The sequence below is a fragment of the Telopea speciosissima genome, unplaced genomic scaffold (assembly GCF_018873765.1).
Source record: "Telopea speciosissima isolate NSW1024214 ecotype Mountain lineage unplaced genomic scaffold, Tspe_v1 Tspe_v1.0014, whole genome shotgun sequence".
Taxonomy (NCBI): domain Eukaryota; kingdom Viridiplantae; phylum Streptophyta; class Magnoliopsida; order Proteales; family Proteaceae; genus Telopea; species Telopea speciosissima.
Window position 1 is genome coordinate 561,272 of NW_025317350.1, and position 25,695 is coordinate 586,966.

The following is a 25,695-nucleotide window of genomic DNA, read 5'->3' on the forward strand; positions in this document are numbered from 1 at the left end:
TAATATTGTGTAAGAAACACTTTTAGAGCCATAAAGCATAACACCACCATCACAGGCTTAGGAAAAAACAACAAACTAGTAATAAGCAATCAAGAATCCATTAACTTGTAACATAAACTAACTTTCTTAATGTATCCCACATTTTGGAGCCTTATATTTCTCCTTAATTTGTATCTAGACTTCAAGACTTAAATACCTGAAATAACTAATTGCTCAACAAAAATCACTCCTAGCAGGCTGGCTACTTTAACAAACAAAACAATATTACATGATAAGCCGACAAACTAGGCTGATGCAAAAGAGATGAACTTCCTAAAGGAAACCATAGTTGAAAGAGAACCACAATTACATACACCATAAGTTGATATAGCACATGCCAATGAGTATACTGCTAAAAATAGTTAAATTAAGTTAATAAACTCTACACAAAATGATTTGCACATGAAGAAGTAGAAGATGGCATTAAAGAAAAGGACTCCTATTCATCATTACTCAATATTTATAATTCTTCATCCCCATTTCTTTCCCCTAACTGTTTGCTCTTCCCGTCTGCTTCCCACACAAAGTAACAAGATTCTCCATGAAAATAAACAACTCAGACAGGTTCCGAAGTCCATGAATTCCAAAGTCCCTCTCTCCTTTGCTTTCAGGGTTATACAAAAGTAGAAGATGGCATTAAAGAACAGGGCACCTATTCACAAAAGCTTTTATTTTTACTTCATCAATCCCCCCCCTCTTCCCCTTTTTTTTTCCCCTATTGATGCTCCTCATGTCTACTTCCAACAGAAAGTGGAACAAGACTCTCCATGAATATAAACAAGTTAAACTGATTTGGAAGCCCATAAATTCCAAGGTCTCTCTCCTCTTTGCTTTCAAGGTTATACAAAACCAGCTTTTGGGAATCCTTCTTATTTAGAATCTCACCACTCTTCAAAATTTCTGTAGGGACTCCATACCCATATGACCATTCAATGGTGAACTATTTAGTCCAAGACTCATTCACACCAGAATCCTTCATTACCCATATCTCAACACATCTACCAAATATGCACCCAACCAAAGATAGACATCCTCCCAGAAATGCAACAAAATTGCAATGCGTTTCATCTCCTTCTCCACAATCAGGATGTTGTATCTCTTCAAACACCTCATTTCGCACATCAAAAGATATTATGAACTCTGAAATTACTGATTTGATCTCCCGGGTTGCTAGCCAATGAATATATCCATTCACTACAACCTTTGATGAAGTGTACCTGATACGAGCTTGGAAGAACTCAACCCCATAAAATCGGCTTATAAGGTGAGGGAACCCAAGAACTTATCAACCCACATCAAGTTTCTCATATAACCGATGTGGGAACCACTGATATGAGCTTGGAAGACCTCAACCCCATAAAACCAGCTTATAAGGTGAGAGAACCCAAGAACTTATCAACCCACATCAAGTTTCTCATATAACCGATGTGGGATAAATGGGATCGTAACAGTCCCTGCTGTCAAAAGGGGCATCTCCTAGTTTCTTCCATTTCCCAGTCCCCAGGGAATACACCCTTACATCAGACTTATAAATAAGGCGATCAGTTCCTCTCTCGCAGAAGTAAATAATTCTTACAACTTTGTATTCATTATTAATGGGATCATAACCAAACCCTAACACAGTATTATTAATTCCCCAAATTCTTGGGGACCCAATTGGAGCATCAGGAAGCTTCTTGTATTCACTTATAGCGGGATTCCACAAATATATAGGGCTAATGTGACGAAACCAGGAAGATAAACGCTTAGAAACAAATAAACATAACAATCCATTACAAGAACCCAAGATTTCAACACTATCCTCCAGACCCTTAAACGGAATATCAACCATTGTTGCAGTAGATGATAACCCATCAAAAGTTATAGTAAAGAGACGGCCATTAGTGAGGCAGAGACCTATTTTGTACTCAGATGATAGATTGAGGTGTTGGGAAATGAAAAAAGGATCACTAATTACACAGCACCAGTCTTTGGAGACGCACCTGAATCGCAAGAGAGACTTAACAGGTAATCTGGAGAGGATTTCTTTTATTATTTCAAATGGTAGCCCCTGCATCTTTACTATCTCTAACTCTTCTTCTCCTGTCGGTTGGATTTTTTCTTCTTCTTCTTCTTTCTCTGTTGCTTCATGTTGCAACAGCTAATTTGTGTGGCCTTGGGCAACTCCAAGTGCAATGTTCTTAAACCCGGCCTGGTCTCCAATATAGGCTTCCTGATTTTATGGACCGGGTCCAAGGTGGGTTAATCCGATCAAACAACAAGATTGCCCGACCCACTGAAATCTATGACCAGCCGCTAAACTATACTGGATCAAGTTTTAATGAAAGCTCCTATAGTTCAATTGATCAAGTTTATCAGTACTAATCAGAAATAAATAAATAAATAAAAGAGTAAGTGGTCGCGGTATGTACGTGTCAAATAAGTTTGTGGGACGTTCTTTTCTGGTGACCATTGATTTCACCTAGCGCAATCTAAGTCGTTGAACGTCTTTCCCCAGTTCAACCGAAAACCGGCGACAACAGGTCATTATTTGAAATCCCTATCAACGGCTATGTGGCTGAATCCCGCGGAAGTCTCTTCCCTTCCGGAATCTTAGGGAGAGTGGGACATCTCTCTATCTCTCTTTCTGCGATCTCCATTTCTCTCCCGCAGTCCCCTTCCCTGCTCTCTCTCTCTCTCTCTCTGATCGGCGATTGCAGTGCAGAAATCTCATTTCAATCCCTCTCTCTTCTCTGGTCTACCCTAAGGTCAAATGGTCAATTTATCACGCGAGTCTTAAAACCCTAATGAGGAGCGATCTTCTCTGAGCACTAGCAGAAACCCCAAATCACTTTTGACACACTGAATAAAAAGAAGAAGAAATGACCAAGAATCATGGGGAGAATGCAATGTTCGCTTCTTGCTCCTCTCTCGGACTTCAATCCTCGTTATGCAAAGAACTCCGAGGTTTTGCTCTCTCTCTCTCTCTCTCGTTTTTGCTCTGAACTGGTTACTCATTATTCTAAAGTAATTATAGTGAGAAGTGAGAATCTGCGACATGTATTTCATCAAAATAAAATCCTGCTCTCTTAACCGATCCCCACTCCCACCCCCTACCCCCAAAAAAAAAAAATTCCTGCTCTTATTCCCCTAAAAGATTTATTAATTCATCTGAGTTAATGGTCTAGATTTTTTATCCGATTTTGTGAACATTCCCATTTTTGTGTTTATCTCATTTTCTTTTAGATGGTAAGGTTTGCTGTTCTTTGACGAAATTTCTAGATTTGTTAATGCGACTACTGACACTGGCAAGACTGTTACCTATCTATCTCCTATCATTCATCACCTTCAAATGCATGATCCTCGAATTGGTATAGCTGATGGAACTTTCGATAGGGTGGGCTTCCAATGAAAACAATCTCTCTCTCTCTCTAGGAAGACTGTACCTCCATTGATAGGGTGGCTCCTATTTGTCTTTGCTGTATGATCTACTTCAATCATGCCCAGCACTCTCCCCTCCAATGGCTTGTGGTCTGTTGTTGGGCTTGATGTGGTGACCGACATAGTTGGGTTCCCAACTTGCACTACCACTGTAGGGACTCCGTTCTGAGGAAGTGTGGTCCTGGTTGCACCATTTGGACGTACTGGCTGGCTGGATGAACTAGCACAATCGGCCTGACTATAGACGCCAGGATACCCAGTCTGAGCAAACGGCAAGCAGTTTCTGGTCCCTACCGCACTACCCGTCTGTACCACCGGGGTCTGGCCTATACGAAGTTGGCTGGCCTGCACTGGCCGTTGTTGGGCCAAGAACACCAAGATCAACTCTTCAAACCGAACTTGGCTACTGTTATAGACTTGAGCCATGGAAGCAACAATTGCTTTCATGTCTTCCATTCCCGTTTGTAGGTACCCTTGCGTTTCAGCGGCCGTACGGGCCTGCCCCTGCAAGACCACATCCCCATAAGGAGGAACAACAGTGTCCAGCCGTTCTCCTTGTGTGACCAACTGATCAGCATTTCCACCGTTAGATGCATCGGTTCCACTATCTTTGTTACGTAGACTAGCTCTGGTATCCACCATTACTATCAAGTGTCCAACCGGGTATGCCAAAAATGTTGTGTCAAATTTCCTTCGGCTGACAAGTTATGGCCGGAATGAGGACAGAACACCCTGTTACGTTACGGTGATCTAGAGCTCTACTCATGCCCCAGTAATCCGAGAACTTCTCAAAGACAGCAGAACGAAAAGAACTGAAAATGGATGATAATTGCACTTTAAATTACTCGAAGTGAACAATCTATAGTGCAAAGCATAAGGGTGCATAAAGCAAAAAGAAAAACCTTAAGTTCACACCATTGTGAGGAAAAATAAAATAGTGCAAGAAAGTAAAAATAACTAAATGCAAGTTTGATGTATGTTTGATTGATGCTCTTCTTTTGCTTCGCCTGCTTATTTTATATGGTAGAAGTAACCATGAGATTGGTCTCTTTATTTGTCGGCCACTATCCCAACCACGTTCGGGTTAGTGTATCACCCACGTCTTAACTGCTGAAAACTGTCGTTGACGTTAACCGACTGATTCCTGGTCGATGAATCCAGCCTTGCTCCGTCTGATCGGAAAGTGCAATGGTGTCTCGTTCATGGCCCCTTGGTCGAGTCAAACTATGGCCAAGTACTTCCATTCGACCATGAAGGGGTTGAGCGAAATCTAGGTGTAAACAGAACCCACTTGTTAAACTCCCTCATTAATTTCTTGTTAGTTGCTCTCTCTCTCTCTCTCTCTCTTCTTCTTATTGTTGTTGTCTTCTTTTTAAGGGGTTTTATCAGTTCCATTATATGGAGATTTAATTTGAGTAAGCTGGAATGAAAGTCCATTCTTAAGTCATATCCGCTAGTAGAAAACTTTCCTCTTCTTTTTATCTGTGTACTGTACCCCTTTTTTGGGTATATCTCTTTTTAGGCTTTAATTTGATTCATGCAATAAATCATTGAATGATTCTCTCTTCTCACGTATCTTTGTTATTCTTGTTTGTTTTTTATTTCCATGATAAATGTCCTTTATGATGTTTCTTCTATCTGACCTGTGAAGATTTCTTAAGTGAAGGTCACTGCACCTCACTGCAACGACTCCCTGGAAGGGAGGGGAAGGGAAGGGAAGGGAAGGGAGGGAAGGGGAACGGGGTGTGAAATTCGGGCTTCCCTAAGGGCAAAATGGTACACTCATACCCCATTAGGGGTATATTTGTCATTTTAATAGCCAACACATCAGCAACTAATGGGAATGCTCTAACGGATGGGGGCTGAGTGTAACAACTACCCAAAACTCAGGGGTGCCAGGTGTATATTTTCAAAACATAAGGGGTTGCCCTGTATTTAGAGCAAAAGTAAGGGGATCACAATATAATTTACCCAAAATAAAAATAAAATTTGAAAATGTGGAGCCCATGTGCCCATGCACTAATATTTAATACATGGGACTTATGGTTGTCTTTTAAACCGTTGATTGGACCATTCGGTCAACTCTAATATCAGTGAATCAACCAATAACCAATATGAAAAGATCGACCACCACCTTGAATGGGTTCATTTACCCGTTTAGTATGAGTCTGATTCCCCCCAATTTCTCTGGAGACCGTTGTTGGATGTGGAAACTATTTCATAAAGTGAATTGAATCAAAGAGTGGGTTCTACCAGTGCCTTAATCCAAGGACTTTTCAAAAAAAAATGCAAAGATTGCAACGCCAAGAACAAGAAAAAGAAGCAATCAAATTAATTTTCTCTCCAGATACATCTTTGGTAAAATGAAGGACTACAGAGATCTTCAATTTGAATTGGAAGGTTGCATCATTGCATCTAATAGTACCATTGGAAAGTAACCCCAACAAGTTCTTTTAAGGAAAAGAACAGAAACCATTTACAACTAAGAAAAAGAAAATAAAAAATAAAAGTAAAGACTTGTTTGATTTGATTTGTGGATGCCTTCCTTTGTTTTGAATTTTTCTTTTTTTAGGCATCTTTGACAGCTCAGGCGGTTTCTATAGTTATCAGGTAGTTTCATAACTACCCACTTCTTTGAGAGGTAGTTTCACAACTACCCACTCTTTTTAGAGTTGGTTGTCACCACCTTGCTGACTGTTCGTTGGTCGTTGACTGTTTATCGGTTCATCAATCACGGTCCCACATTCATCACTTTACCATAAGCAAGATCAGAGTGCTGCAGATATACTATAATTATGATAGCAAAAGAGAAAGCCTGATACGAGAATGATGGTATATATATATATATATATATACAAAGTGTTCTGAAACATTCCCACCCAGAGACAACCCACAAAGAGAAACTAAGCTGACAAAAGCTAAAAGAAAAGAAGAAAAACATACATATATATATATATATACAGGGTGAGATAACTCAACCCCAAAATGAAAGTAAGAAAACTATAGCAGAATCTCAAGCAGAACGGGGATAAACTCCTAACAAAAACAAAAAGGAATCCCTAAGACAAAAAGCTTCAAGTGCACTCTTTAGCGATCTTCATCAATGACCACCGAGAATGCACGCATCATCGGCACGACCTCCGTCGAGGTCCACACCAATATCATCATAATAACCAGGGCTCTCCTCCTCGTAATGAGCCTCCATGCCATAGTAGCATCGATCTGCAAAATCATCTAAAGAAAAACATATATAACAAAGTGTGAGCCCCACTGAGCTTGTGAGCAAAACATATCATCATGTATGAACGTGCAACCACAATCCACATGATCCTAGATGATATGCAAGTTCAGATTATTTATTAGCCACCTAGCATCACAACTAAGTCAGGTCAGTGCTACTACAATCCCCAATACATGTATCCCTGGTGCGGGCTTGGTTTCCCCTTCCCGTGATACACCCATTGAGTTTTCGGAGAGGACCAGTCAGCTCCCGCATTCGTTCACCAAGGTCAGCCCGACCAGCCCTCTGTGATTAACCTATAGGGCAATCCATCACATTTCTCTTTCCCTTTCATTTCTGGCTTATAGCCCATAATCACCATTCCGGTGCAAACACATTTCTTTTCATTTCTTTTCATTTCATTATAGACATATGGTTACCCTCACAGGCATCCAACACCTTAACCCCTATTGGCAAGGGTGCGTAGCAAGGGTGATGAAACTCTAACCCCATATCTATATGGCATCGTATGAGTCAGGTGGTGTCAACCGCATCCCATACTACGGGCTACCACAAGCTTCATTTCCAAGCTAACTACTGCATCTAGTCTAACAATCACAATCATCAAATAAAATTCATAGTGTTGATCAACAGACAATCAATGTGTAATAGTTTGAATAATTGAACAGAATTTAAATAACACAACATTTATAATTTGAATTTAATTTCCGGCATAGCATCACAGCTACATGTACATACACGATAATATTTCACTCCCCTAGGTTTGGTTCTAGGAACTCGGTTGCAATTTCAGTTCCAACAATAATCTGGTTGTAGGCCTCGAGCGCGGGATCAAATCCTAGATATAAATCAGAAATTGTTATTTTAATATTCCAATCTATCTCTGGTGATCCTAGGGTTAACCTGAGCTCACTGGATTGACCCGGTGTTTAGTTGCTTTTCACTTGGAATTCTCTGGGCCTTACCTTAGTCTTTCGGCATTTCGAGGTTCCTTTGGCAGGTGAGTACATGGAGAAGGATAGATCCAGGCCCATTGACAAGACCTCAATACTGAAGATGAAGGTGCCAGGGGGTGATCCACCGGAGGATGAGGAGATGGGGATGCCAGGAGATGAGCAGCAGAGGGATGAGGAGCTGGATGAGGTGCTGGCTGGTGATGAGCATGATGAGGAGGTGCAGGGTGACATCCAGAGCAAGCATGGAGAGGAGCAGGGTGATGGACATGATGACATTGAGGGCATCGATGCACAGTTTATAGACTTGCCTGCTTATGAGGCGACGGGTGCCACCAGTTCTCAGGTTCTAGAGCCTTTCGAGTGGGCATATATGATGTCACATTTTCAGGGCCTCAGTACCCAGCTTTCTAACATGGCGACTAGGATGGATCGGGGCTTCACATCATTGGAGAGCAGGGTAGAATTTTTATTGAGCAGCTCTTGGACTTTTGGGACAGGTTCTACCGAGTAGACTTGCGCCAGTCATAGCCTCCATTGGGCGACTTGCCTCCTCCGGAGTAGTTCTTCTGACCAGCCTTTGTTCGGGATGTATTTAGTTTTAGTTTTTTTTTTTGTCAGCTGATGTAAATATTGAAGTAATACTTTCAATCAAACTGATGTAGTGGCTCAGCCACAGTTTTCTTTAAATTTAATAGAAATTATGCATCTTTTATTTAATTGCATCTACCTCCCCTGTAGCTTTTAATTATTACTTGTTTTAGTGTTGGTAGCTTATTAATCCTAATCTACATCCCATGATTGTAAGAAGAGCCTCACGCTCTGATACCAAGCTCTATCACACCCCAAACCACCCCCTGGGAGGATTAGGTAGGTGATCCAAATTGCGTAACAGCAATCCGCCAAATCCCACAGATCTAGAAGCAGTTATTACATTCACAGTCCCACATCCATCACTTTGCCATAAGCAAGATCAGAGTGCTGCAGATATACTACAATTATGATAGCAAAAGAGAAAGCGTAGCGATACGGGAATGATGGTAATATAATATATATATATATACAAAGTGTTCTGAAACATTCCCACCCAGATACAACCCACAAAGAGAAACTAAGCTGACAAAAGCTAAAAGAAAGGAAGAAAAACATACATATATATATATATATATATATATATAGGGTGAGATAACTCAACTCCAAAAAGAAAGTAAGAAAACTATAGTAGAATCTTAAGTAGAACGGGGATAAACTCCTAACAAAAACAAAAAGGAGTCCCCAAGACAAAAAGCATCAAGTGCACTCTTCAACGGTCTTCATCAATGACCACCGAGAATGCACGCATCATCGGCACGACCTCCGTCGGGGTCCACACCAATATCATCATAATAACCAGGGTTCTCCTCCTCGTAATGAGCCTCCATGCCACAGCGGCATCAATTTGCAAAATCATTTAAAGAAAAACATATATAACAGAGTGTGAGCCCCACTAAGCTCGTGAGCAAAACATATCATCATGCATGCACGTGCAACCACAATCCACATGTTCCTATATGATATGCAAGTCCAGATTATTTATTAGCCACCTAGCATTACAACTAAGTTAGGTCAGTGCTACTCCAATCCCCAATATATGTATCCCTGGTGCAGGCTTGGTTACCCCTTCCCGCAATACACCCATTGAGTTGTCGGAGAGGACTAGTCAGCTCCCACATTCGTTCACCAAGGTCAGCCCGACCAGCCCTCTGTGATTAACCTATAGGGAAATCCATCACATTTCTCTTTCCCTTTCATTTCTAGCTTATAGCCCATAATCACCATTCCGGTGCAAACACATTTCTTTTCTTTTCTCATATATACATATGGTCACCTTCACAGGCATCCAACACCTTAACCCCTGTTGGCAAGGGTGCGTAGCACAGGTGATGAAACTCTAACCCCATGTCTATATGGCATCGTATGAGTCAGGTGGTGTCAACCGCTTCCCATACTACGGGCTACCACAGGCCTCATTTCCAAGCCGACTATGGCATCTAGTCTAACAATCACAATCATCAGATAAAATTCATAGTGTTGATCAACAGACAATCGATGTGTAATAGTTTGAATAATTGAATAGAATTTAAATAACACAGCATTTATAATTTGAATTTAATTACCTGGCATAGCATCACAGTTACATGTACATACACTATAATATTTCACTCACCTGGGTCTGGTTCTAGGAACTCGATTGCAATTTTAGTTCCAACAACAGTTTGGTTGTAGGCCTCGAGCACGGGATCAAATCCTAGATATAAATCAGAAATTGTTATTTTAATATTCCAATCTATCTCTTGCACTGGGCCTTAGGTCTATGTTCTGGTGCATCATCCAGAGATGGTGGCCTAGGGGTAAAATGGTCATTCTCAATGTTACTACTTGACCCTAGGTCATAGTAGGTTTACTGTGCTGCCCTCAGCTTGACAGTGCTACAGGACCAAGCACAGGCAGGGTTTCCATCACCTGCGGGGCCCACTTGGGTTCCTAAGCCAATCCTTCATAAGGACAAATGTGGGGAGGGACTTTTACGTCATTTTTCACCTTCCCACACAGTACCATGGCCAATGGGTGAGGTCCCCCAAGCTAGAATGCCAAAACAGCAGTGTTTCACTCACTGGGCGATGGCTCTGGGTATTGGGTGCATCGCCCAGAGTCTGTAAACCGAGATTTGGCTGAGATCCCTAGGTTGCTGCTTATGGGAAGTGACCAAAACATCTCCCCATGCATGTTAGGGTGTTAGGTACCCCTAGGGGTGATCTTTATTTTGGTCCATATGGATTCTCCACTGGGCCCACTACTTGGCTGCCAGAGGCTGCCCAGATAGCCCAATGAATAGTGTCACAGGGTTTTCTCCAGTTACAGATCTGCATTTTGGTCACATGCAAGGCTGTAAACAGATGTAAAATGATGATCCTAGGCTGCTATCACCTAGGGCTTGGTCCCATGCAGCCAGGGTTTGCATCTAGGGCTCCAATCAGTCAAATAACTATGCATCTGGCAGTGCAGCTATGCATAGCCAAATTTTGACTCCAAGACCAGCATAACAACCCTGTATTTTTACTCAAAAATCTCAGATCTTCCATGCTTCACACTTGCATGGCAGATCTGGAGCAGTTCTAGGTAGTTCCCAGTTGTTCTGGGCTGCCAGAGAGCAGAAATCCATCCAAAACACAGGCATCAAAAGGAGCAGCAGGTTTGGGTACAGATGTGTATACCTGAGCTGAGCTTGGGTGCTACAAAATCTGGGCTCAGGTGTGAGCAGCTCCCCCTCTTCCTTCCTTCCTCTCTTTCTTCTTCTTCTTCGTCTCTTCTTTCTCTCTTCTTTCTCTTCTTTTCTCTCCCATGAAATGAGCAGTACCAAAGGCTCTAAATGAGCCCAAGACTCATCTATTTATAGGCCCAACCCATACTAGAGTTTGTTTGGCTGCTAAGGCCCTTTTTCAAAATGAGTTTTTGGATTGCTTCTCAGTGATTTTGGGCACACTGGTGGGGTCCACAGTGAACCAAGGGTATGAGGTGATCCCTCAGACTCCCCTCTATCTATGGAGGGTGCCCATGTCCATTATGAGTGGTCCCCATAATTTAAAATCAATTTAATATGCTGTTTTGCACACTGGGTGATGTCTCTGGGCCTTGTCTGCATCGCCCAGTGCATCGACCAATGGTTCCAGCAAGGCTGAAACACAGTGGGGCTTGCACAGGGGTTTGACCCATGGTTAGGGCATTGTCCCCACATGCCACTTAGGGTTTTTAAACATATTTCCAAGGGTGGGTCCCACAGTTTTGGAGAGGAAAGAGATTACCTGGAGTCCAGGCCGTACATAATGCTATGAGCTGTGTAGCTACAGGGGTCAGCTATCCATCTTCTAACAGGTATGTAGGAAGACATGCACAGGGTTTCCTCATTAAACCAAATCATTGGAGTGATACTCCACAGTGTTCTTGGTTGCCTGGTCAAGGGTTCCTGTCCTTCAATCAAAATTCCAGCCAGTTAGGAGTAGGGTTTGACAGTTTATCGGTCATTGACCATTTTTTATCACTGACTATTTTTTGACCGTTTTTGGTCACTGATCATCGTCTTCTGACCGTTTTTGGTCACTGACCGTTTTTTGATTGTCTTCAGTCATTGACCATTTTTTGGTCACTAATTAACATGTTGGTCTTGACTGAAATAAATTTTGGTCACTAAAGAGTAATGCAACTATGGAACTACAATCTATGCCTGTCGACAGACGCTGGAAGTATTTAATGGCTTTAATTTTTGTGGCTTAGTAGTGTAAGGTGTGTTTAATGATGTTGGTACTTGTGCATTAACAAAGGAGGTAAGTGCTACCGATATTATCATCTATCATCAAGCATGTTCCCTGATTCATCTTTTTCCTTGTTCCAAGGGTGATCTGGAGCTTAAAAGGGATGTAACCGGTAGACTTCACATTTTGGGTGCATGTGCTGTAGTACGGATTTTGTAATTTTTTTTTAAACAAATTAGTTTTGTTTTCTTTTTTGGTGATTATAAATATTCATGATTCTCTTTTGAGTTTTTTTTCCCCATTCGTCATTTATGTCTGTCTAGCATTATATAACATTACTACTCCATTTTGTTTTTTAACGAATTATTTTTGTTTTCTTTTTTTTTCTGATTATAAAATTTTCATGACTCTCTTTTGAGTTTTTTTCATCAATAGGTAAGCAAGGTATTAAGGTGACCCACCTCTTATTGTTTTTATGCATAGCCAAAGTATACATAATAAATTTAGTACTCCTTTACACTTTGTTCCTAATACATTACTTGTGGAAAGTGTTCACCATCTTCTGACATAGAATTTGGAAATGGATGTCACATGTTTGGAAGATATTACTGTATGCTGCAATGGATTATCTTGTTTCATGGTTACAACATTCACTGCAATGATACTGTATAGGATATCATGCTATAGGATTATCTGTGAGACTTCCTTTGATTTAAGTATTTAACTAATGCAACATTAGTAGCAACTGTTGTACGTTCACCAATTTGTTCTCAATTAGATGGGAGCAGACTCTTTGTGAATGTCAATATGTGTATGATTAGGGAATACCATTTATGTGTCATTATGAAGCAACTGCAGAATGACTTTTTTTAATCTCTAGCTTGAAGCACCATGAGAATGTTTACCTCCTAACTTCAATATATTTATAATTCCAGATATATTTGAGTTATTGTAGAGTGTGTAACATCATATCACAACTTCCACAATGCCATTCTTTTTAGGACAAATTGTCTTTGATTGCCAACCACTGTGCTGCAGTCAGTCTATGGACGTATATGAGTATTCAACTCCCTAAGGATGTGATTGAAGACAAATATAGAAACCCAGTGGATTTGATTGAAGACAAATTGAAGATTTGATTGAATTTGATTGAAGACAAATTGAAGATCATTGGAGCTGTGATTGAATATATTTAAGGCAAGCCATGTGTGCAATATCTTTGTATAATATTCTATTATCACATGTGATAATAGGTGTAAAGATTTGTAAAGATTTGTAGAGATCACCCAACCGATTGGGGTGCCCATGTATTATTTAAACATCATGCAATACAAGGTAATCCAAGGAATTTCAACCCAATCATGTGTGTCCACAATCTCAATTCTCCTCACCCTTGCACCATCCCCCACCCTACCACGCCAGCTGCAAATTCACCAATGCCCAATAACCAATCGACCCTGCTTCCATCCACCATGACCAACACAGTCCTATCACCCTTGATAGTGGCAGCCCGACACCACCACCTCAGCGACTCGGTCCCTCACTGACCTATATCAATACACAACAACCTTGGAACCCGCCACCACGTCCCCACCCAATGAGGCTGTGATCTAAGCATGGTGCGCCCACAGCCCTCACCTCATCTGTCCAAATGGCTGAACCCACTTGCTACACCCAAGCCAAAAAAATCCTAGAATGGAGAGCTGTAATGGCAGAAGAATTCAATGCCTTGGTTCAAAATGGAACATGGAGTTTAGTCCCACATACACCTGGACTAAATATAGTTGGTTCAAAATGGGTTTATCGTATTAAACGAAAGGCAGATGGCAGTTTGGAAAGGTTTAAGGCCCGGTTGGTAGCCAAAGGATATCACCAACAGCAAGAAATTGACTATACTAAGACTTTTAGCCCTATTGTGAAACCCACAACAATTTGCACCATTCTTGTGATAGCAGTTTCACAGGGCTGGGGCATTCGTCAATTAGATGTTCGAAATGCATTCCTCCATGGTGTCCTCAAAGAGGAGGTATACATGACCCAACCTCAAGGCTTCACAGATCCCAATTACCCCACTCATGTATGTCGACTACATCGCTCCCTATACGGTCTCAAACAAGCCCCTCAGACTTGGTTCCAAAGGTTATCCCAATTCCTTGAAAAAGTGGGATTCAATGCCTCCAAGACTGACCCATCCCTGTTCATATACAGCAGTGGCTCCACTAGAATGTATGTCTTGGTCTATGTTGATGACATATTGGTCAACGGCAACCATATGGGACAGGTTACTACCATGATTGAATAGTTGGGCACAGAATTCAGTCTCAAAGATTTGGGACCTTTACATTTTTTTTCTTGGGATTGAGGCTCATCAACATCCTAAAGGAATCTTGCTTTGTCAAATGAGGTGTATTGATGACCTCCTAAATAGATCTTGGATGGATGATTGCAAACCCCTCCTAAAACCTATATCAACCACAGTAACATCATCTAAGTCAGGGGGTGAGTCCTTCAGAGATGATACTCAGTATCGGTCCATTGTTGGGGCTCTTCAGTAGGTCACCCTCACTAGACCGGATGTGGCCTCTTCGGTCAATAAAGTGTGTCAGTACATGCATGCTCCCACAGAGGGCCATTGGGCACTGGTAAAATGCATTTTGCGCTACCTCAAAGCCACATGGACTCATGGTCTACTTATAGAACGGTCCGCTGATAACACCCTACAAGCATTCTCTGATGCAGATTGGGCAGGCAGCTCTGAGGACTGTAAGTCTACAGGAGGATATGCAGTTTATCTAGGCCCAAATTTAGTGTCTTGGAACTCCAGAAAGCAGCGCACTATGGCACGCTCCTCTACCGAATCAGAGTATAAGGCCATAGTCGATGCCTCTACGGAACTTGTATGGTTGGAATCTTTGCTCTGTGAGCTTGGTCATTCCATAAGTGGTCCTCCAATTTTATGGTGCGACAATATTGGAGCCACTTATTTGTCTGCAAACCCAGTGTTTCATGCTAGAACCAAGCATGTGGAAATTGACTTCCACTTTGTTCGGGATCGAGTCGCTAAACGACAACTATCTTTGTAGTTCATCTCCACCGCTGATCAAATAGCTGATGTTTTAACCAAGGCACTAGCCTACGGCCAAGTTCCAATTCTTGCGTGACAAGTTGAAGGTCCATTATCTCTCCCCTCCAACTTGAGGGGGTGTATGGACGTATATGAGTATTCAACTCCCTAAGGATGTGATTGAAGACAAATATAGAAACCCAGTGGATTTGATTGAAGACAAATTGAAGATTTGATTGGATTTGATTGAAGACAAATTGAAGATCATTGGAGCTGTGATTGAATAAATTTAAGGCAAGCCATGTGTGCAATATCTTTGTATAATATTCTATTGTCACATGTGATAATAGGTGTAAAGATTTGTAAAGATTTGTAGAGATCACCCAACCGATTGGGGTGCCCATGCATTATTTAAACCTCATGCAATACAAGGTAATCCAAGGAATTTCAACTCAATCATGTGTGTCCTAACACAGTCAGTCAGTCTTCTTTAAGCTTTCAACTGATACTAACTCAGTAATCTCATATTATGGTGACCTCATATGGTGCTTCATCTCTATATTGTGTTAGATATCATGTGAAAACTAACAAGTTTGTTGTACCTAGGTTCTCAACATGTGTCTGCAGAATGCATTTCATATGTGATGAGATTTGTTTCAATGTTAGCATGGGTTAGGCGTTCCTACAGGCCAGACAGAAACGAGTACTGGAACTGGTATGAATAATGTTCCAGAAAATAAAGTTCTGGAGTCCATTAATTAAAGAGAAAATAAGACTGCATGGCCTATGAACTGTACCAAGTGAAATAGTTTGAAGGTATGAAAACAGGAAAGGAATATGAGTTACTTGCCTTTTGGGGTCTATCAAGAAGGGAGAGCCAAGGGGCCTGGGGATCCACCTAGGTAAAGGAGATCTATCTGCGGGGAAACTGCTACAGATCCACTGGAAAACATAAATTCATTCAATTAACCGTTGTGCTTACAAATAAGGATGAGTTCCCCTTCGTATAGATTTTTTGAAGACATGCAAACATTGAATAACCCTTAGAATTCCATGACCCACAAGTTCCTAATCAAACTAGATTCACCTAGAAGATACTTGACCAATTAGTACTTCTTGAATGAGTCAAGCACTCAAAGGCTTGTTCACTGTCCCTAACTACCTTGGGTTGGGTACACAAATATTTTCTTGTAATTTCACTTAATTTTAAGCCTTCGGTGGGCAGACCTTCTACGTTTTGAATTTGAGCATTATGTAGCACTTCACTTCTAGGAAACACCCTAGTGTTCATATTTAAGATGCTTTAAGTTTATACTCCTGTGGTAACTCCCCTCCCCCCCCTCCCTCCCTCCCCCCAAAAAAAAAAAAAGATAAAGATAAAGAGAGAGAGAGATTAAACTAACGTAACTTCTAGGTGGTTTTAGAGCTTTGCAAAGGCCATTTGCCAAATTTTTAATAATAGTTGAAAGGAATATGGTAACCTGGTGATTGGTAATATAATTGATGAACTTTTGGAGTCCAGGATCTTTTGTGGGAGCTATTTAATTGTGAATCCAGACCCTTGCATGACTTGTATGGTTGCACAATTGATACTTCTCACTTAAGATTGATGAGAAAATAGATTTCCTTGTGCCATAAGTGATGCTTCTATATTGACTTCATTTGCTTTTGAATGAAATCTGTATATTTCTTGTACCCACAAGATTTGCTTTAACATATAATGTCTTTTTTTCTTTTTCTTTTTTACCAGGGTCTTTTGGTGAGATTGTGAAGGCCTCTTGATGTGGAACACCTGTAGCTGTGAAACGCATTCTTCCTTCTCTTTCAGACGATAGATTGGTGATGTAATATCCTCTGTATACCTCGGTTGTTCCCTAGAGCAAGTTAAAGTATTTTGGTTCTATAGGGCTTAGTTGATCCATGATTTATGTTTCATCTATCATTTCTTTTTCGTTTGTTCCGAGAATATTATTTCCTTTGTAAAGCAAAGCCAAGATGTTGGAGACTACACTTGCACCGATAACACAATTCAAAAGGTGTTTTTGGTCACAGACTTTGTTGGTACCCTATTCAGTATATAGATGGCAGTTTCCAGTGCGAAACCCCAAAAACTCAATGGCAGCTCTAAATAATTCAACATGGACCGAACCATGTCCAACAAGGTTCGGTTCCTCCTTTCTGAAACTCTGTCCAGTTGAGGTGTTCCTGGGGTGGTCACTGAGTTATAATCCTAGCTTCTTTCAGATAATCCTTGAACTCATCTGATAAATACTCTTCTCCTCGATCGGATCGGAGGCACCTAATGCTATTACCCAACTATTTTTCAACCTCCGCTAAGAACTCCTTGAATTTCTCAAAGGTTTCCGACTTGCGGTGCATCAAGTATATGTAACCATAATGAGAGTAATCAACAGTGATGGTTACTCCCATCGATATCCATGATCTTGATGCACTGCAAGTCGAAAACCTAGAACAATACAAAATAATACAGGGATCAAATCATTACCTAGAGCCTCACAGTTGCAAGACCTCCAGTCGATGATAGCCCTTTCTCTATCATTCCACACACCACGCGAAGCTTTGCGTTCCCCGCACGGTCAAGTTAACTCCTCCATACTTCCAAGAGCACAAGAGCTTGGACTATCTCTAAGATCAAACACTAAGAGAAGGAGAAGGTGAAAACGATTTTAGGAGGGAGAGGGAGAGGGAGAGATCCACGATTGGGTGCCTTGTATGTTCTCTTGAGTTTTTGGCAATCTCTAGTAATATATAAGATATGCCCAACTCTCTTCCCAAATTGGCAGCTCACATAGGCGAGGCATATTGAGTTTCCTATTGGGACTCAATTGCTAGCCCATCAAATCTTTTCCAACAAGGAAAGATATACATTGCTAGGGGAATCAAATATTGGGTTGAATATCCAATATTCACCCAATAAGTTTCCTTTTCTAACACTTGGCTATATCTAAAGCAAAGTTAACAGTTGTAGATGGACTTAGTGATCCCTTTGCTTGAGGTATTGGTAAAGATCACCCTAACACAGCATATAATTGTAACTATAATTTTGAAAAGCGGGTAGTTGAGCAAAAAACTTGGCCCGGTTATCTAAAAATCAGCTATAAGGAAAAAAAGGGGAAACTGGAATATCAACTAGAATTAAGAATCAATGTTACCCCTCGTAGATACTCAGTGATCAACATCAGCGGCTTCTTATCAGTGACTGCTCCAAGGAATTGGACAATATTGGGGTGGCGCAGCTTCACTAGCAAATTCACCTCATGCCTGAAATCCTGGCTGAATCAACAGAGCATAGAACAAATAAGGAACTTGTACTTTAAAAGCAGAAATAAATAAACTAGGAAACATACGCCTGTAAAACCCATTATTATAACAGTTAATCCAATTAATTTAAAATGTGAACTATAAATTAGTTTCAATTTCAATGGAAAATCATTGTTTCTTGGAATTGAATGATTGATGCAGTAGTTTTTAATTAAAGCAACACCATCTCTTCCATGGTGGATAAAAAGGATTAATCCAATAATCTCTCATAAATCCCATTTCAACCTGTTAAAATCAAATGTTCTTGGAGATTAACTGTAAACATCTATGGAATTGCCATATGGCATGAGTATGCCAGGTAAAGCCACTTCCAAGTGGCATAGAAAATTATCTCCTTCTGGTGAATTTGTGGTGTCGATGGCTTTGCTTTACAAAGGAAATAATATTCTCGGAACAAACGAAAAAGAAATGATAGATGAAACATAAATCATGGATCAACTAAGCCCTATAGAACCAAAATACTTTAACTTGCTCTAGGGAACAACCAAGGTATACAGAGGATATTACATCACCAATCTATCATCTGAAAGAGAAGGAAGAATGCGTTTCATAGCTACAGGTGTTCCACATCAAGAGGCCTTCACAATCTCACCAAAAGACCCCTGGTAAAAAAGAAAAAGAAAAAAAGACATTATATGTTAAAGCAAATCTTGTGGGTACAAGAAATATACAGATTTCATTCAAAAGCAAATGAAGTCAATATAGAAGCATCACTTATGGCACATGGAAATCTATTTTCTCATCAATCTGAAGTGAGAAGTATCAATTGTGCAACCATACAAGTCATGCAAGGGTCTGGATTCACAATTAAATAGCTCCCACAAAAGATACTGGACTCCAAAAGTTCATCAATTATATTACCAATCACCAGGTTACCATATTCCTTTCAACTATTATTAAAAATTTGGCAAATGGCCTTTGCAAAGCTCCAAAACCACCTAGAACAACCTCAAGAGCCTAGATGGAGTGGGAGGTCTATCCGGCCACCAACTCGTTTGAACCTTCTCATAGAGGAGGATCATGAGGTGGAACCTCTTGTAAGATCGGATCTTACAGTAGGATGGAGGAGATTGTTAGAAAAAGAAACTTATTGGGCGAATATTGGATATTCAACCCAATATTTGATTCCCCTAGCAATGTATATCTTTCCTTGTTGGAAAAGATTTGATGGGCTAGCAATTGAATCCCAATTGGAAACTCAATATGCCTCGCCTATGTGAGCTGCCAATTTGGGAAGAGAGTTGGGCATATCTTATACATTACTAAAGATTGTCAAAAACTCAAGAGAACATACAAGGCACCCAATCGTGGAGCTCTCCCTCTCCCTCCTAAAGCCGTTTTCTCCTTCTCCTTCTCTTAGTGTTTGATCTTAGAGATAGTCCAAGCTCTTGCGCTCTTGGAAGTGTGGAGGAGTTAGCTTGACCGTGCGGGGAACGCAAAGCTTCGCGTGGTGTGTGGAACGATCGAGAAAGGGCTATTGTCGACTGGAGGTCTTGTAACTGTGAGGCTCTAGGTAATGATTGATCTCTGTATTGTTCTGTTATTGAATGACATCTCCCATCGATATCCATGATCTTGTAGTCGCTTCCGCTGGATCGCACTTTGGATGATAACACCAAGTACATAAAACTTGTAAGCTTTTGTCTTTTACCTTCGCAATAGTTTGATGCTCTATTATCATTCTCCTTTCACTGAGGGAAGGATTAATTACATGCCCCATATATGGAAGTTACTTGGTCAGACAATATTGATATGTGTAGAATCACAACCATACAATTGAATCTCTCATCCAAGCAATTATTCACATTGATGTAATCCCAGTTCCTCCTCACGTCATTATTGATGTCATTATTGATCCCTTGATTCAAAAGTAGAGTGACTTTTTCTTGAAAAGACCAATGATTCCTCTCCTTCAAAGTTCCAACTTTTATAGGAACAAATTCTTTAAAGTAAAACCTTTCTGCAACCATCATAAGTTTTATCAGTCATTATTATATTCACATAAAAGGTTTCATAATTAAGGCTTTCAATTTTGAAGGTTTTCTTGAGATATACAAAGGAAATTATAATTGGGAAGAGGGGAAAGTAAAACCTTGTGGGAAAAGGACGAAATATGGATGTCATGTAGTTTTAATGATTGCACTGCTTTAGTATTTTTTTTTTTTTTTAACTTGTACTCTTGTAGTATACCTTCATTGTTTGGAGTTGTAGCTTTTCCTGGAACTTTACACCCTCGGCCCCATTGAAGCTTAAATCCTCAGAATTCAAGATTATGCAGGCTGCTTACGGGCCTGTACTAAGTAAAAGACTTCAAACCATTTGTGAATTGAGAACTTAGGTAGGGCAGCAAGGGGGGATGTGTGTTCAGGTCAAATTGGGTAGCAAGGGGTGTGTGTGCTCAGGTATTGGGCGGCAAAGGGGGGGGGAGTGTGCTCAGTTGTAGGGCTTAGTAGCACTCCCATTTCTTGGGGTCCTACCTGTTCTCTCATCTTCCCAACAAGGAATTGATTGGCTTAGAAAATCTAATACTACTTTAATTAAGAGGGTTCCTCACCCTTCTTGAAATCCATAAATGAGTTCTTTAACAGTTTTAAGCAATTGACATTAATAGTGCATGGATTTGGCATTATATAATTGATTATCACATGAAAGAGGAAGAAAGAAAGAGATTAATATGAAAATTTTAAATTTTTCCTTGATGATTAAACATATGACCCTTTTGTGATCTCCACTCCTTGGATGGAGGATGCAAGCTTGCAATGGCACTATCTGAAAGTGAAAAGAAGACAGCCATGCTCCCCTTCTCCCCCATTAGTTTCTTTTTATGGGATCCAAGTGGGGGAATGTGAGTTGGAAAGCTTTCAATTGGGGTATAAATCCATGCACTAAATCCGTTTGAGAAAGTGAAATTGAGTATCAGTATCTTTGTAGGCCTACTTTAGTTTTTATTCAACATTTCATATTCTCCTTAACAGCCTTAGTACCCACTGAGTCAGCTTGAGACAGGTTAAGATATTATTAGATCTTACTTGGTAAGTAGGTTTTGAATGGGATGCAATAGCTATCTCAGCAGCTATTGGAGTCTTCCTTGGTAAGTAGGTTTTGAATCTCACTCCTTGGAGTCTTCCTTGGTAAGTAGATTTTCGCACTTGTATAGAAGTGTTTGTTTCCTTTTTACTGTTGGAATATATATCATGATTCCTTTTTTTTCATTTTTCTGGTCATGTTGTTTGAACTTTATGGAATTGATGTCGAAAATACAACCTATATTTACTTAAATGTGGTGTTAGTGATTAAAAATGGTAGTTTGGTTTGGCATTATCAATGAAATTAAGGTGTCAAGATGATGACTTGGCAGGTTGGATATCGTTTGCTACTTCTTAGTGTGAAGATGATGACTTGTCAAGATGATCCCTTTTTGTTTCTTTTAGCCCTTCAAAGGATTTTAACTTTGTGTAATTTGTTCATCTATGTTTCCTTCAGGTGCAATGAAGTTAAAAGCTAGAAAGTTTCAACTATGAAATTCGAAATGATGGAAATTGGAAGGAGGACTAGATTATGATGTTCCTGATCTGCAATGTCCAGAGCAACGGTAATGAAGTATTTTATTGGAAGGAGTACTAGATTATGATGTTCCTTTGGCTAGAAACTTTTTCTCTCTGGGTTTTTTTTTTATTAGTGTATTAGTTAACAACATTGGTGGAGAGTTGATTGATAGTGAATTTTAAAGGAATCGTTTTGAGTTTTTTGTGTTAATGGAAAGCAATGCATTAATGCAATGTTTATATGGATTTTGTAGTTAATAGTTTTTCTTTTATGAAATGAATATTATATATGGATGTAAATTGCAGGTGAAAATTTCATTTTCTGAATTACAAACAATGAATACCATATAAATGAGAAAAAAAAAAAAAAAAAGAATTTTTGCCGACGGTAAATATAATACCGTCGCTAAAGATTTATTTTTACTGACGGTTATTTAAATGTTCGTCGTATAAATTAGATTTTCCCTGATGGTATACAAAAGACCGTCGTCTAATATTTACATTTATAGTGACGATTAAAACCGTCGTAAAACATAAATTTTTAGCGAGGGAAAAATATACCGTCGCGAAAAATATATTTTTGGTGATGAAAGCATAAAATGTCGCCATAAATATATTTTTAGCGACGGAAACATAAATCGTCGTGAAAAATATATTTTTAGCGACGGTAATATAAAATGTCGCCATAAATGATTTTGCTAGACGGAAGCAGTTTTATAGTCGCGATTTTCCCCAACGACAGTTAGCCGACGGACTGGCGACGGTTAAATTTACCGTCGCCTATATTTTCAGCGACGGATATCTATTTTTGGCGAAGGTTTATTACCGTCGTGAAAAGTCATATTTCTTGTAGTAGGTGTTAATTGGAGTCTTGACCGGCCCTTCTTCTTATGAGCTATGAAACAGTAACAACTGCAAAAAATGCTGCTGAGAAATTCCATACCGATGACATTAGAGAAGAGGGAGAGGGAGAGAGAGGCATGGCATGACATATACCAACATGAATGTATTCAGCTAACCAATCCCTCTATGAGTTGGGGACAAAATGTGCCTACATAACTAAACCCCATGGTGAAGAATGAGAAAGATTGAAGGAAGGTATATGAACTAGTAGTTTTTCCCAATTGCAACATCAGAGCAGCCACAAAAGAAGAGGAATGCCTCAAATCTGAGCTCCAGCAGATCAGTTTTCTGTGGCTACCTAATTGCAGTGTATTTTCCATACCTTCAGTTATAGTTTCTTATTTTTGGACGACACTCTAATCACCAGTCTCACTATTCCCATATTTTCGTTACCAAAAAAAAAAAAAACTATTCCCATATTTTCTTTTAACAGCAGCAAGGAGTTGGGCCGGTTGAAAGCGAGTATAACTTTGATGGATATTTCATGGACAACATTCCAGTGTAGATGACCCAATTATTTCCATGGACAATGGTAGCAGTGCTGATCCACAGATCTGGGGTGCTTTGTTTTTCTTAGTATAGTTCTGTTGTGAGTTCAAAGAATCAAGTTACATCATACAAAAATGTGTTGGAGCATGAAGCTTTATCTATTGTGGATCCAATGTCCTGAATGTAGGAGACAACTGCATGATATAGAGAGGTGGTGTACATGCAAAATTTTGATTGGATGGTTTTAGTATCCCAAGCTAACAAGTAAGATCTAGTGTTACAGAGAGGGTTATGAAGTTGAGTATCGGTTCAAAAGAAGGTAGTTTAGAGATTTAAGATTCCAAGGCCTCCACATGCTGGTGGAGGTGGAGATCTTTTCTAACTCAAATAACACTTCAGATTTGTTTTTTAGGAATTGAGTTGATGTATAGATTCCGTTTGATTGCTTAAGGCATGAATTTGAATTTTCTTTGTAGTTAAAAAAAAATTTTTGTTACAAGTGATTCTTTCCCCAATGGTTGAAGTCTTAAATGTTGAAGAAGAAACATCTGATTGTAGCTAAAATCTCTTGCTTGTAACCTGTAGTCTTAAATTCTCATTTGCTTTCCTTATTTGTGAGTCTTTAGCTCAAGCTAAACTGGTAGAGCACTTGGGGATTCCCCAAGAGATGGTGGTTCGAATCCGTCAAGACTCATTGAATTTTTTTATGGCTAATGTTATATATTCTAATGGCATGACTGCAAATGACAATTGTATTGAAAATATGGGAAAATGTTGATAAGTCATTGGTGCTTTTCGTTTTTTTTTTTTAATAAAGGAGGGAGTATCGTAGGATCCATTTGGGTTCATTTGGATTAGTTCCCCAATTCAACATGTTGGTGCATGTGACTAGTGACCAAAAAACAATTTCCCCTAAAAACAATATTGATGGTTATTATATATTTTTTAGCTTTCATGGATAATAATAAAGGAATCGTAGTAAGATCCACTCCAATCGGGCATTTTGCTTGGTTATCCTTGTGTACACGTAGATTTATGTGACAAGTCGCCAAAAAAATCATATAGGTCAAATGATTTCCCCTAAATAGGCCATTGGTGCTTATTACATTTTTCATTTTGATGAGATTATTTAGGTTGGGTCAGGATTTGGATCAGGTCCCCTAGTGACAAGTGGTAGGAAAAAAAGAAGCAAAGCACGAGGCCACAGTTTTCTCACAAAAGAAATCCATTGATTTTTTAGTACTTGTTTTATTTTAATGAAATCATAGAGAATGCAATATAAAATCATTGGATCGGCATTTGGATTAGGTCCCCTAATCAACATGACACTTGTGACAAGTGGTAGGAAAAAAAATCCAACAAACTATGTCACATTGTTTGCATTAACAAATCCATCGGTGTTTAATTTATTAAAAAGTTTACCACAATAACAGAGCACGCATCGTATGATCCACTCGGGTTGAGGCATTTGATCTATAAACCTTTTCAACAAGTCGGCTCATGTGGCAACTAAACCCAAATCCAAACCAAACCAAAAGTAGTGAACCCTTATTGGATTGTGTTTTGGACTCACTCATTCTCACACCGAAACTGGTGAAACTAACCCAAAACTAGACCTGACAAGGCTCAGCCAGTTGCTTCAATGATTTTGGACAACCCTTACAACCACCAATCAATTGATCAAAAAACAATCGGATCAAACCAAATCTTTATCTATCTGGACTTTTATAAAACAAGTAGCAAAGAAAAGTGGACGAATTGAAACGTGTATATCTGAAAAACCAAAACTAAACTATTAACAATCTAAAAGTACTATTACCCAAAAAAATATATTATAGTATAATATAGTATACTATATATTGTATATTAAAATAATAAATATTTTGTAATACTAATATATTATAGGATATGAATTGAGTACAAGCACCGAAACCAAAATAATCAATCCAATAATTGGTTTATTACATATGGGCTCGGGCAATAATTCTTAGATCTCAATTGCACTTGAACTTAAGGGTGTAAATCGCTCCAAAACCAAATATTTGGTTCAGTTCAGTTGGGCTTATAGTTTACGTGATATGGAATCGATCTGAGAACCGAATTAGTTCTGAAAATCAAATATCATAACTGAATCCAGGTTCGGTTTGAATATCGATTTTCAAAACTGTTTTAGTTTGAATACCTAGTTTCAGTCCGATTTACACAGTTAGGTTCAAGTGCAATTGAGATCTAAGAATTATTGGCCTCGCCCATATGTAATTAACCAATCATTGGACCGATTAGAGAACGTTAGGAAAACCCGATAAAGATTGAATTGAACAAAACTTGTTCTATTAGATTTATTTGTGTTTGGATAAATATTAGACCGATATTGGACCGAACCGACCAATTGACAACCCTAACTGTTAGG

At 39.5% G+C, this 25,695-nt stretch overlaps 1 protein-coding gene and 1 long non-coding RNA gene across 2 annotated transcripts; both read right to left on the reverse strand.

Annotated features, from left to right (window-relative positions):
* Window positions 1–753: 753 nt before the first annotated feature.
* On the reverse strand, window positions 754–2,095 carry LOC122647218 (F-box protein At3g07870-like). The gene is made up of 2 exons (XM_043840669.1): window positions 1,486–2,095; window positions 754–1,251 (listed from the first exon to the last, which is right to left on the reverse strand). The coding sequence occupies exons 1-2, from the start codon at window positions 2,093–2,095 to the stop codon at window positions 980–982; spliced, it is 882 nt and encodes a 293-aa protein (XP_043696604.1). The 3' UTR covers window positions 754–979.
* Window positions 2,096–18,010: 15,915 nt separating this feature from the next.
* LOC122647204 lies at window positions 18,011–18,952 on the reverse strand. Its single transcript, XR_006330821.1, has 3 exons — window positions 18,856–18,952; window positions 18,180–18,300; window positions 18,011–18,040 (listed from the first exon to the last, which is right to left on the reverse strand). It is a non-coding gene; the product is annotated as an uncharacterized LOC122647204 (long non-coding RNA).
* Window positions 18,953–25,695: the final 6,743 nt, after the last annotated feature.

What these genes read in the sequence shown, in the direction of transcription:
- LOC122647218 (XM_043840669.1), bottom strand. Translation starts at nt 2,095, where the DNA reads ATGCAGGGGCTACCATTTGAAATAATAAAAGAAATCCTCTCCAGATTA. An exon ending in TTTTGACAGCAGGGACTGTT is followed by an intron (nt 1,252 to 1,485) that starts ACGATCCCATTT and finishes GTATCAGGTACA; the next exon opens with CTTCATCAAAGGTTGTAGTG.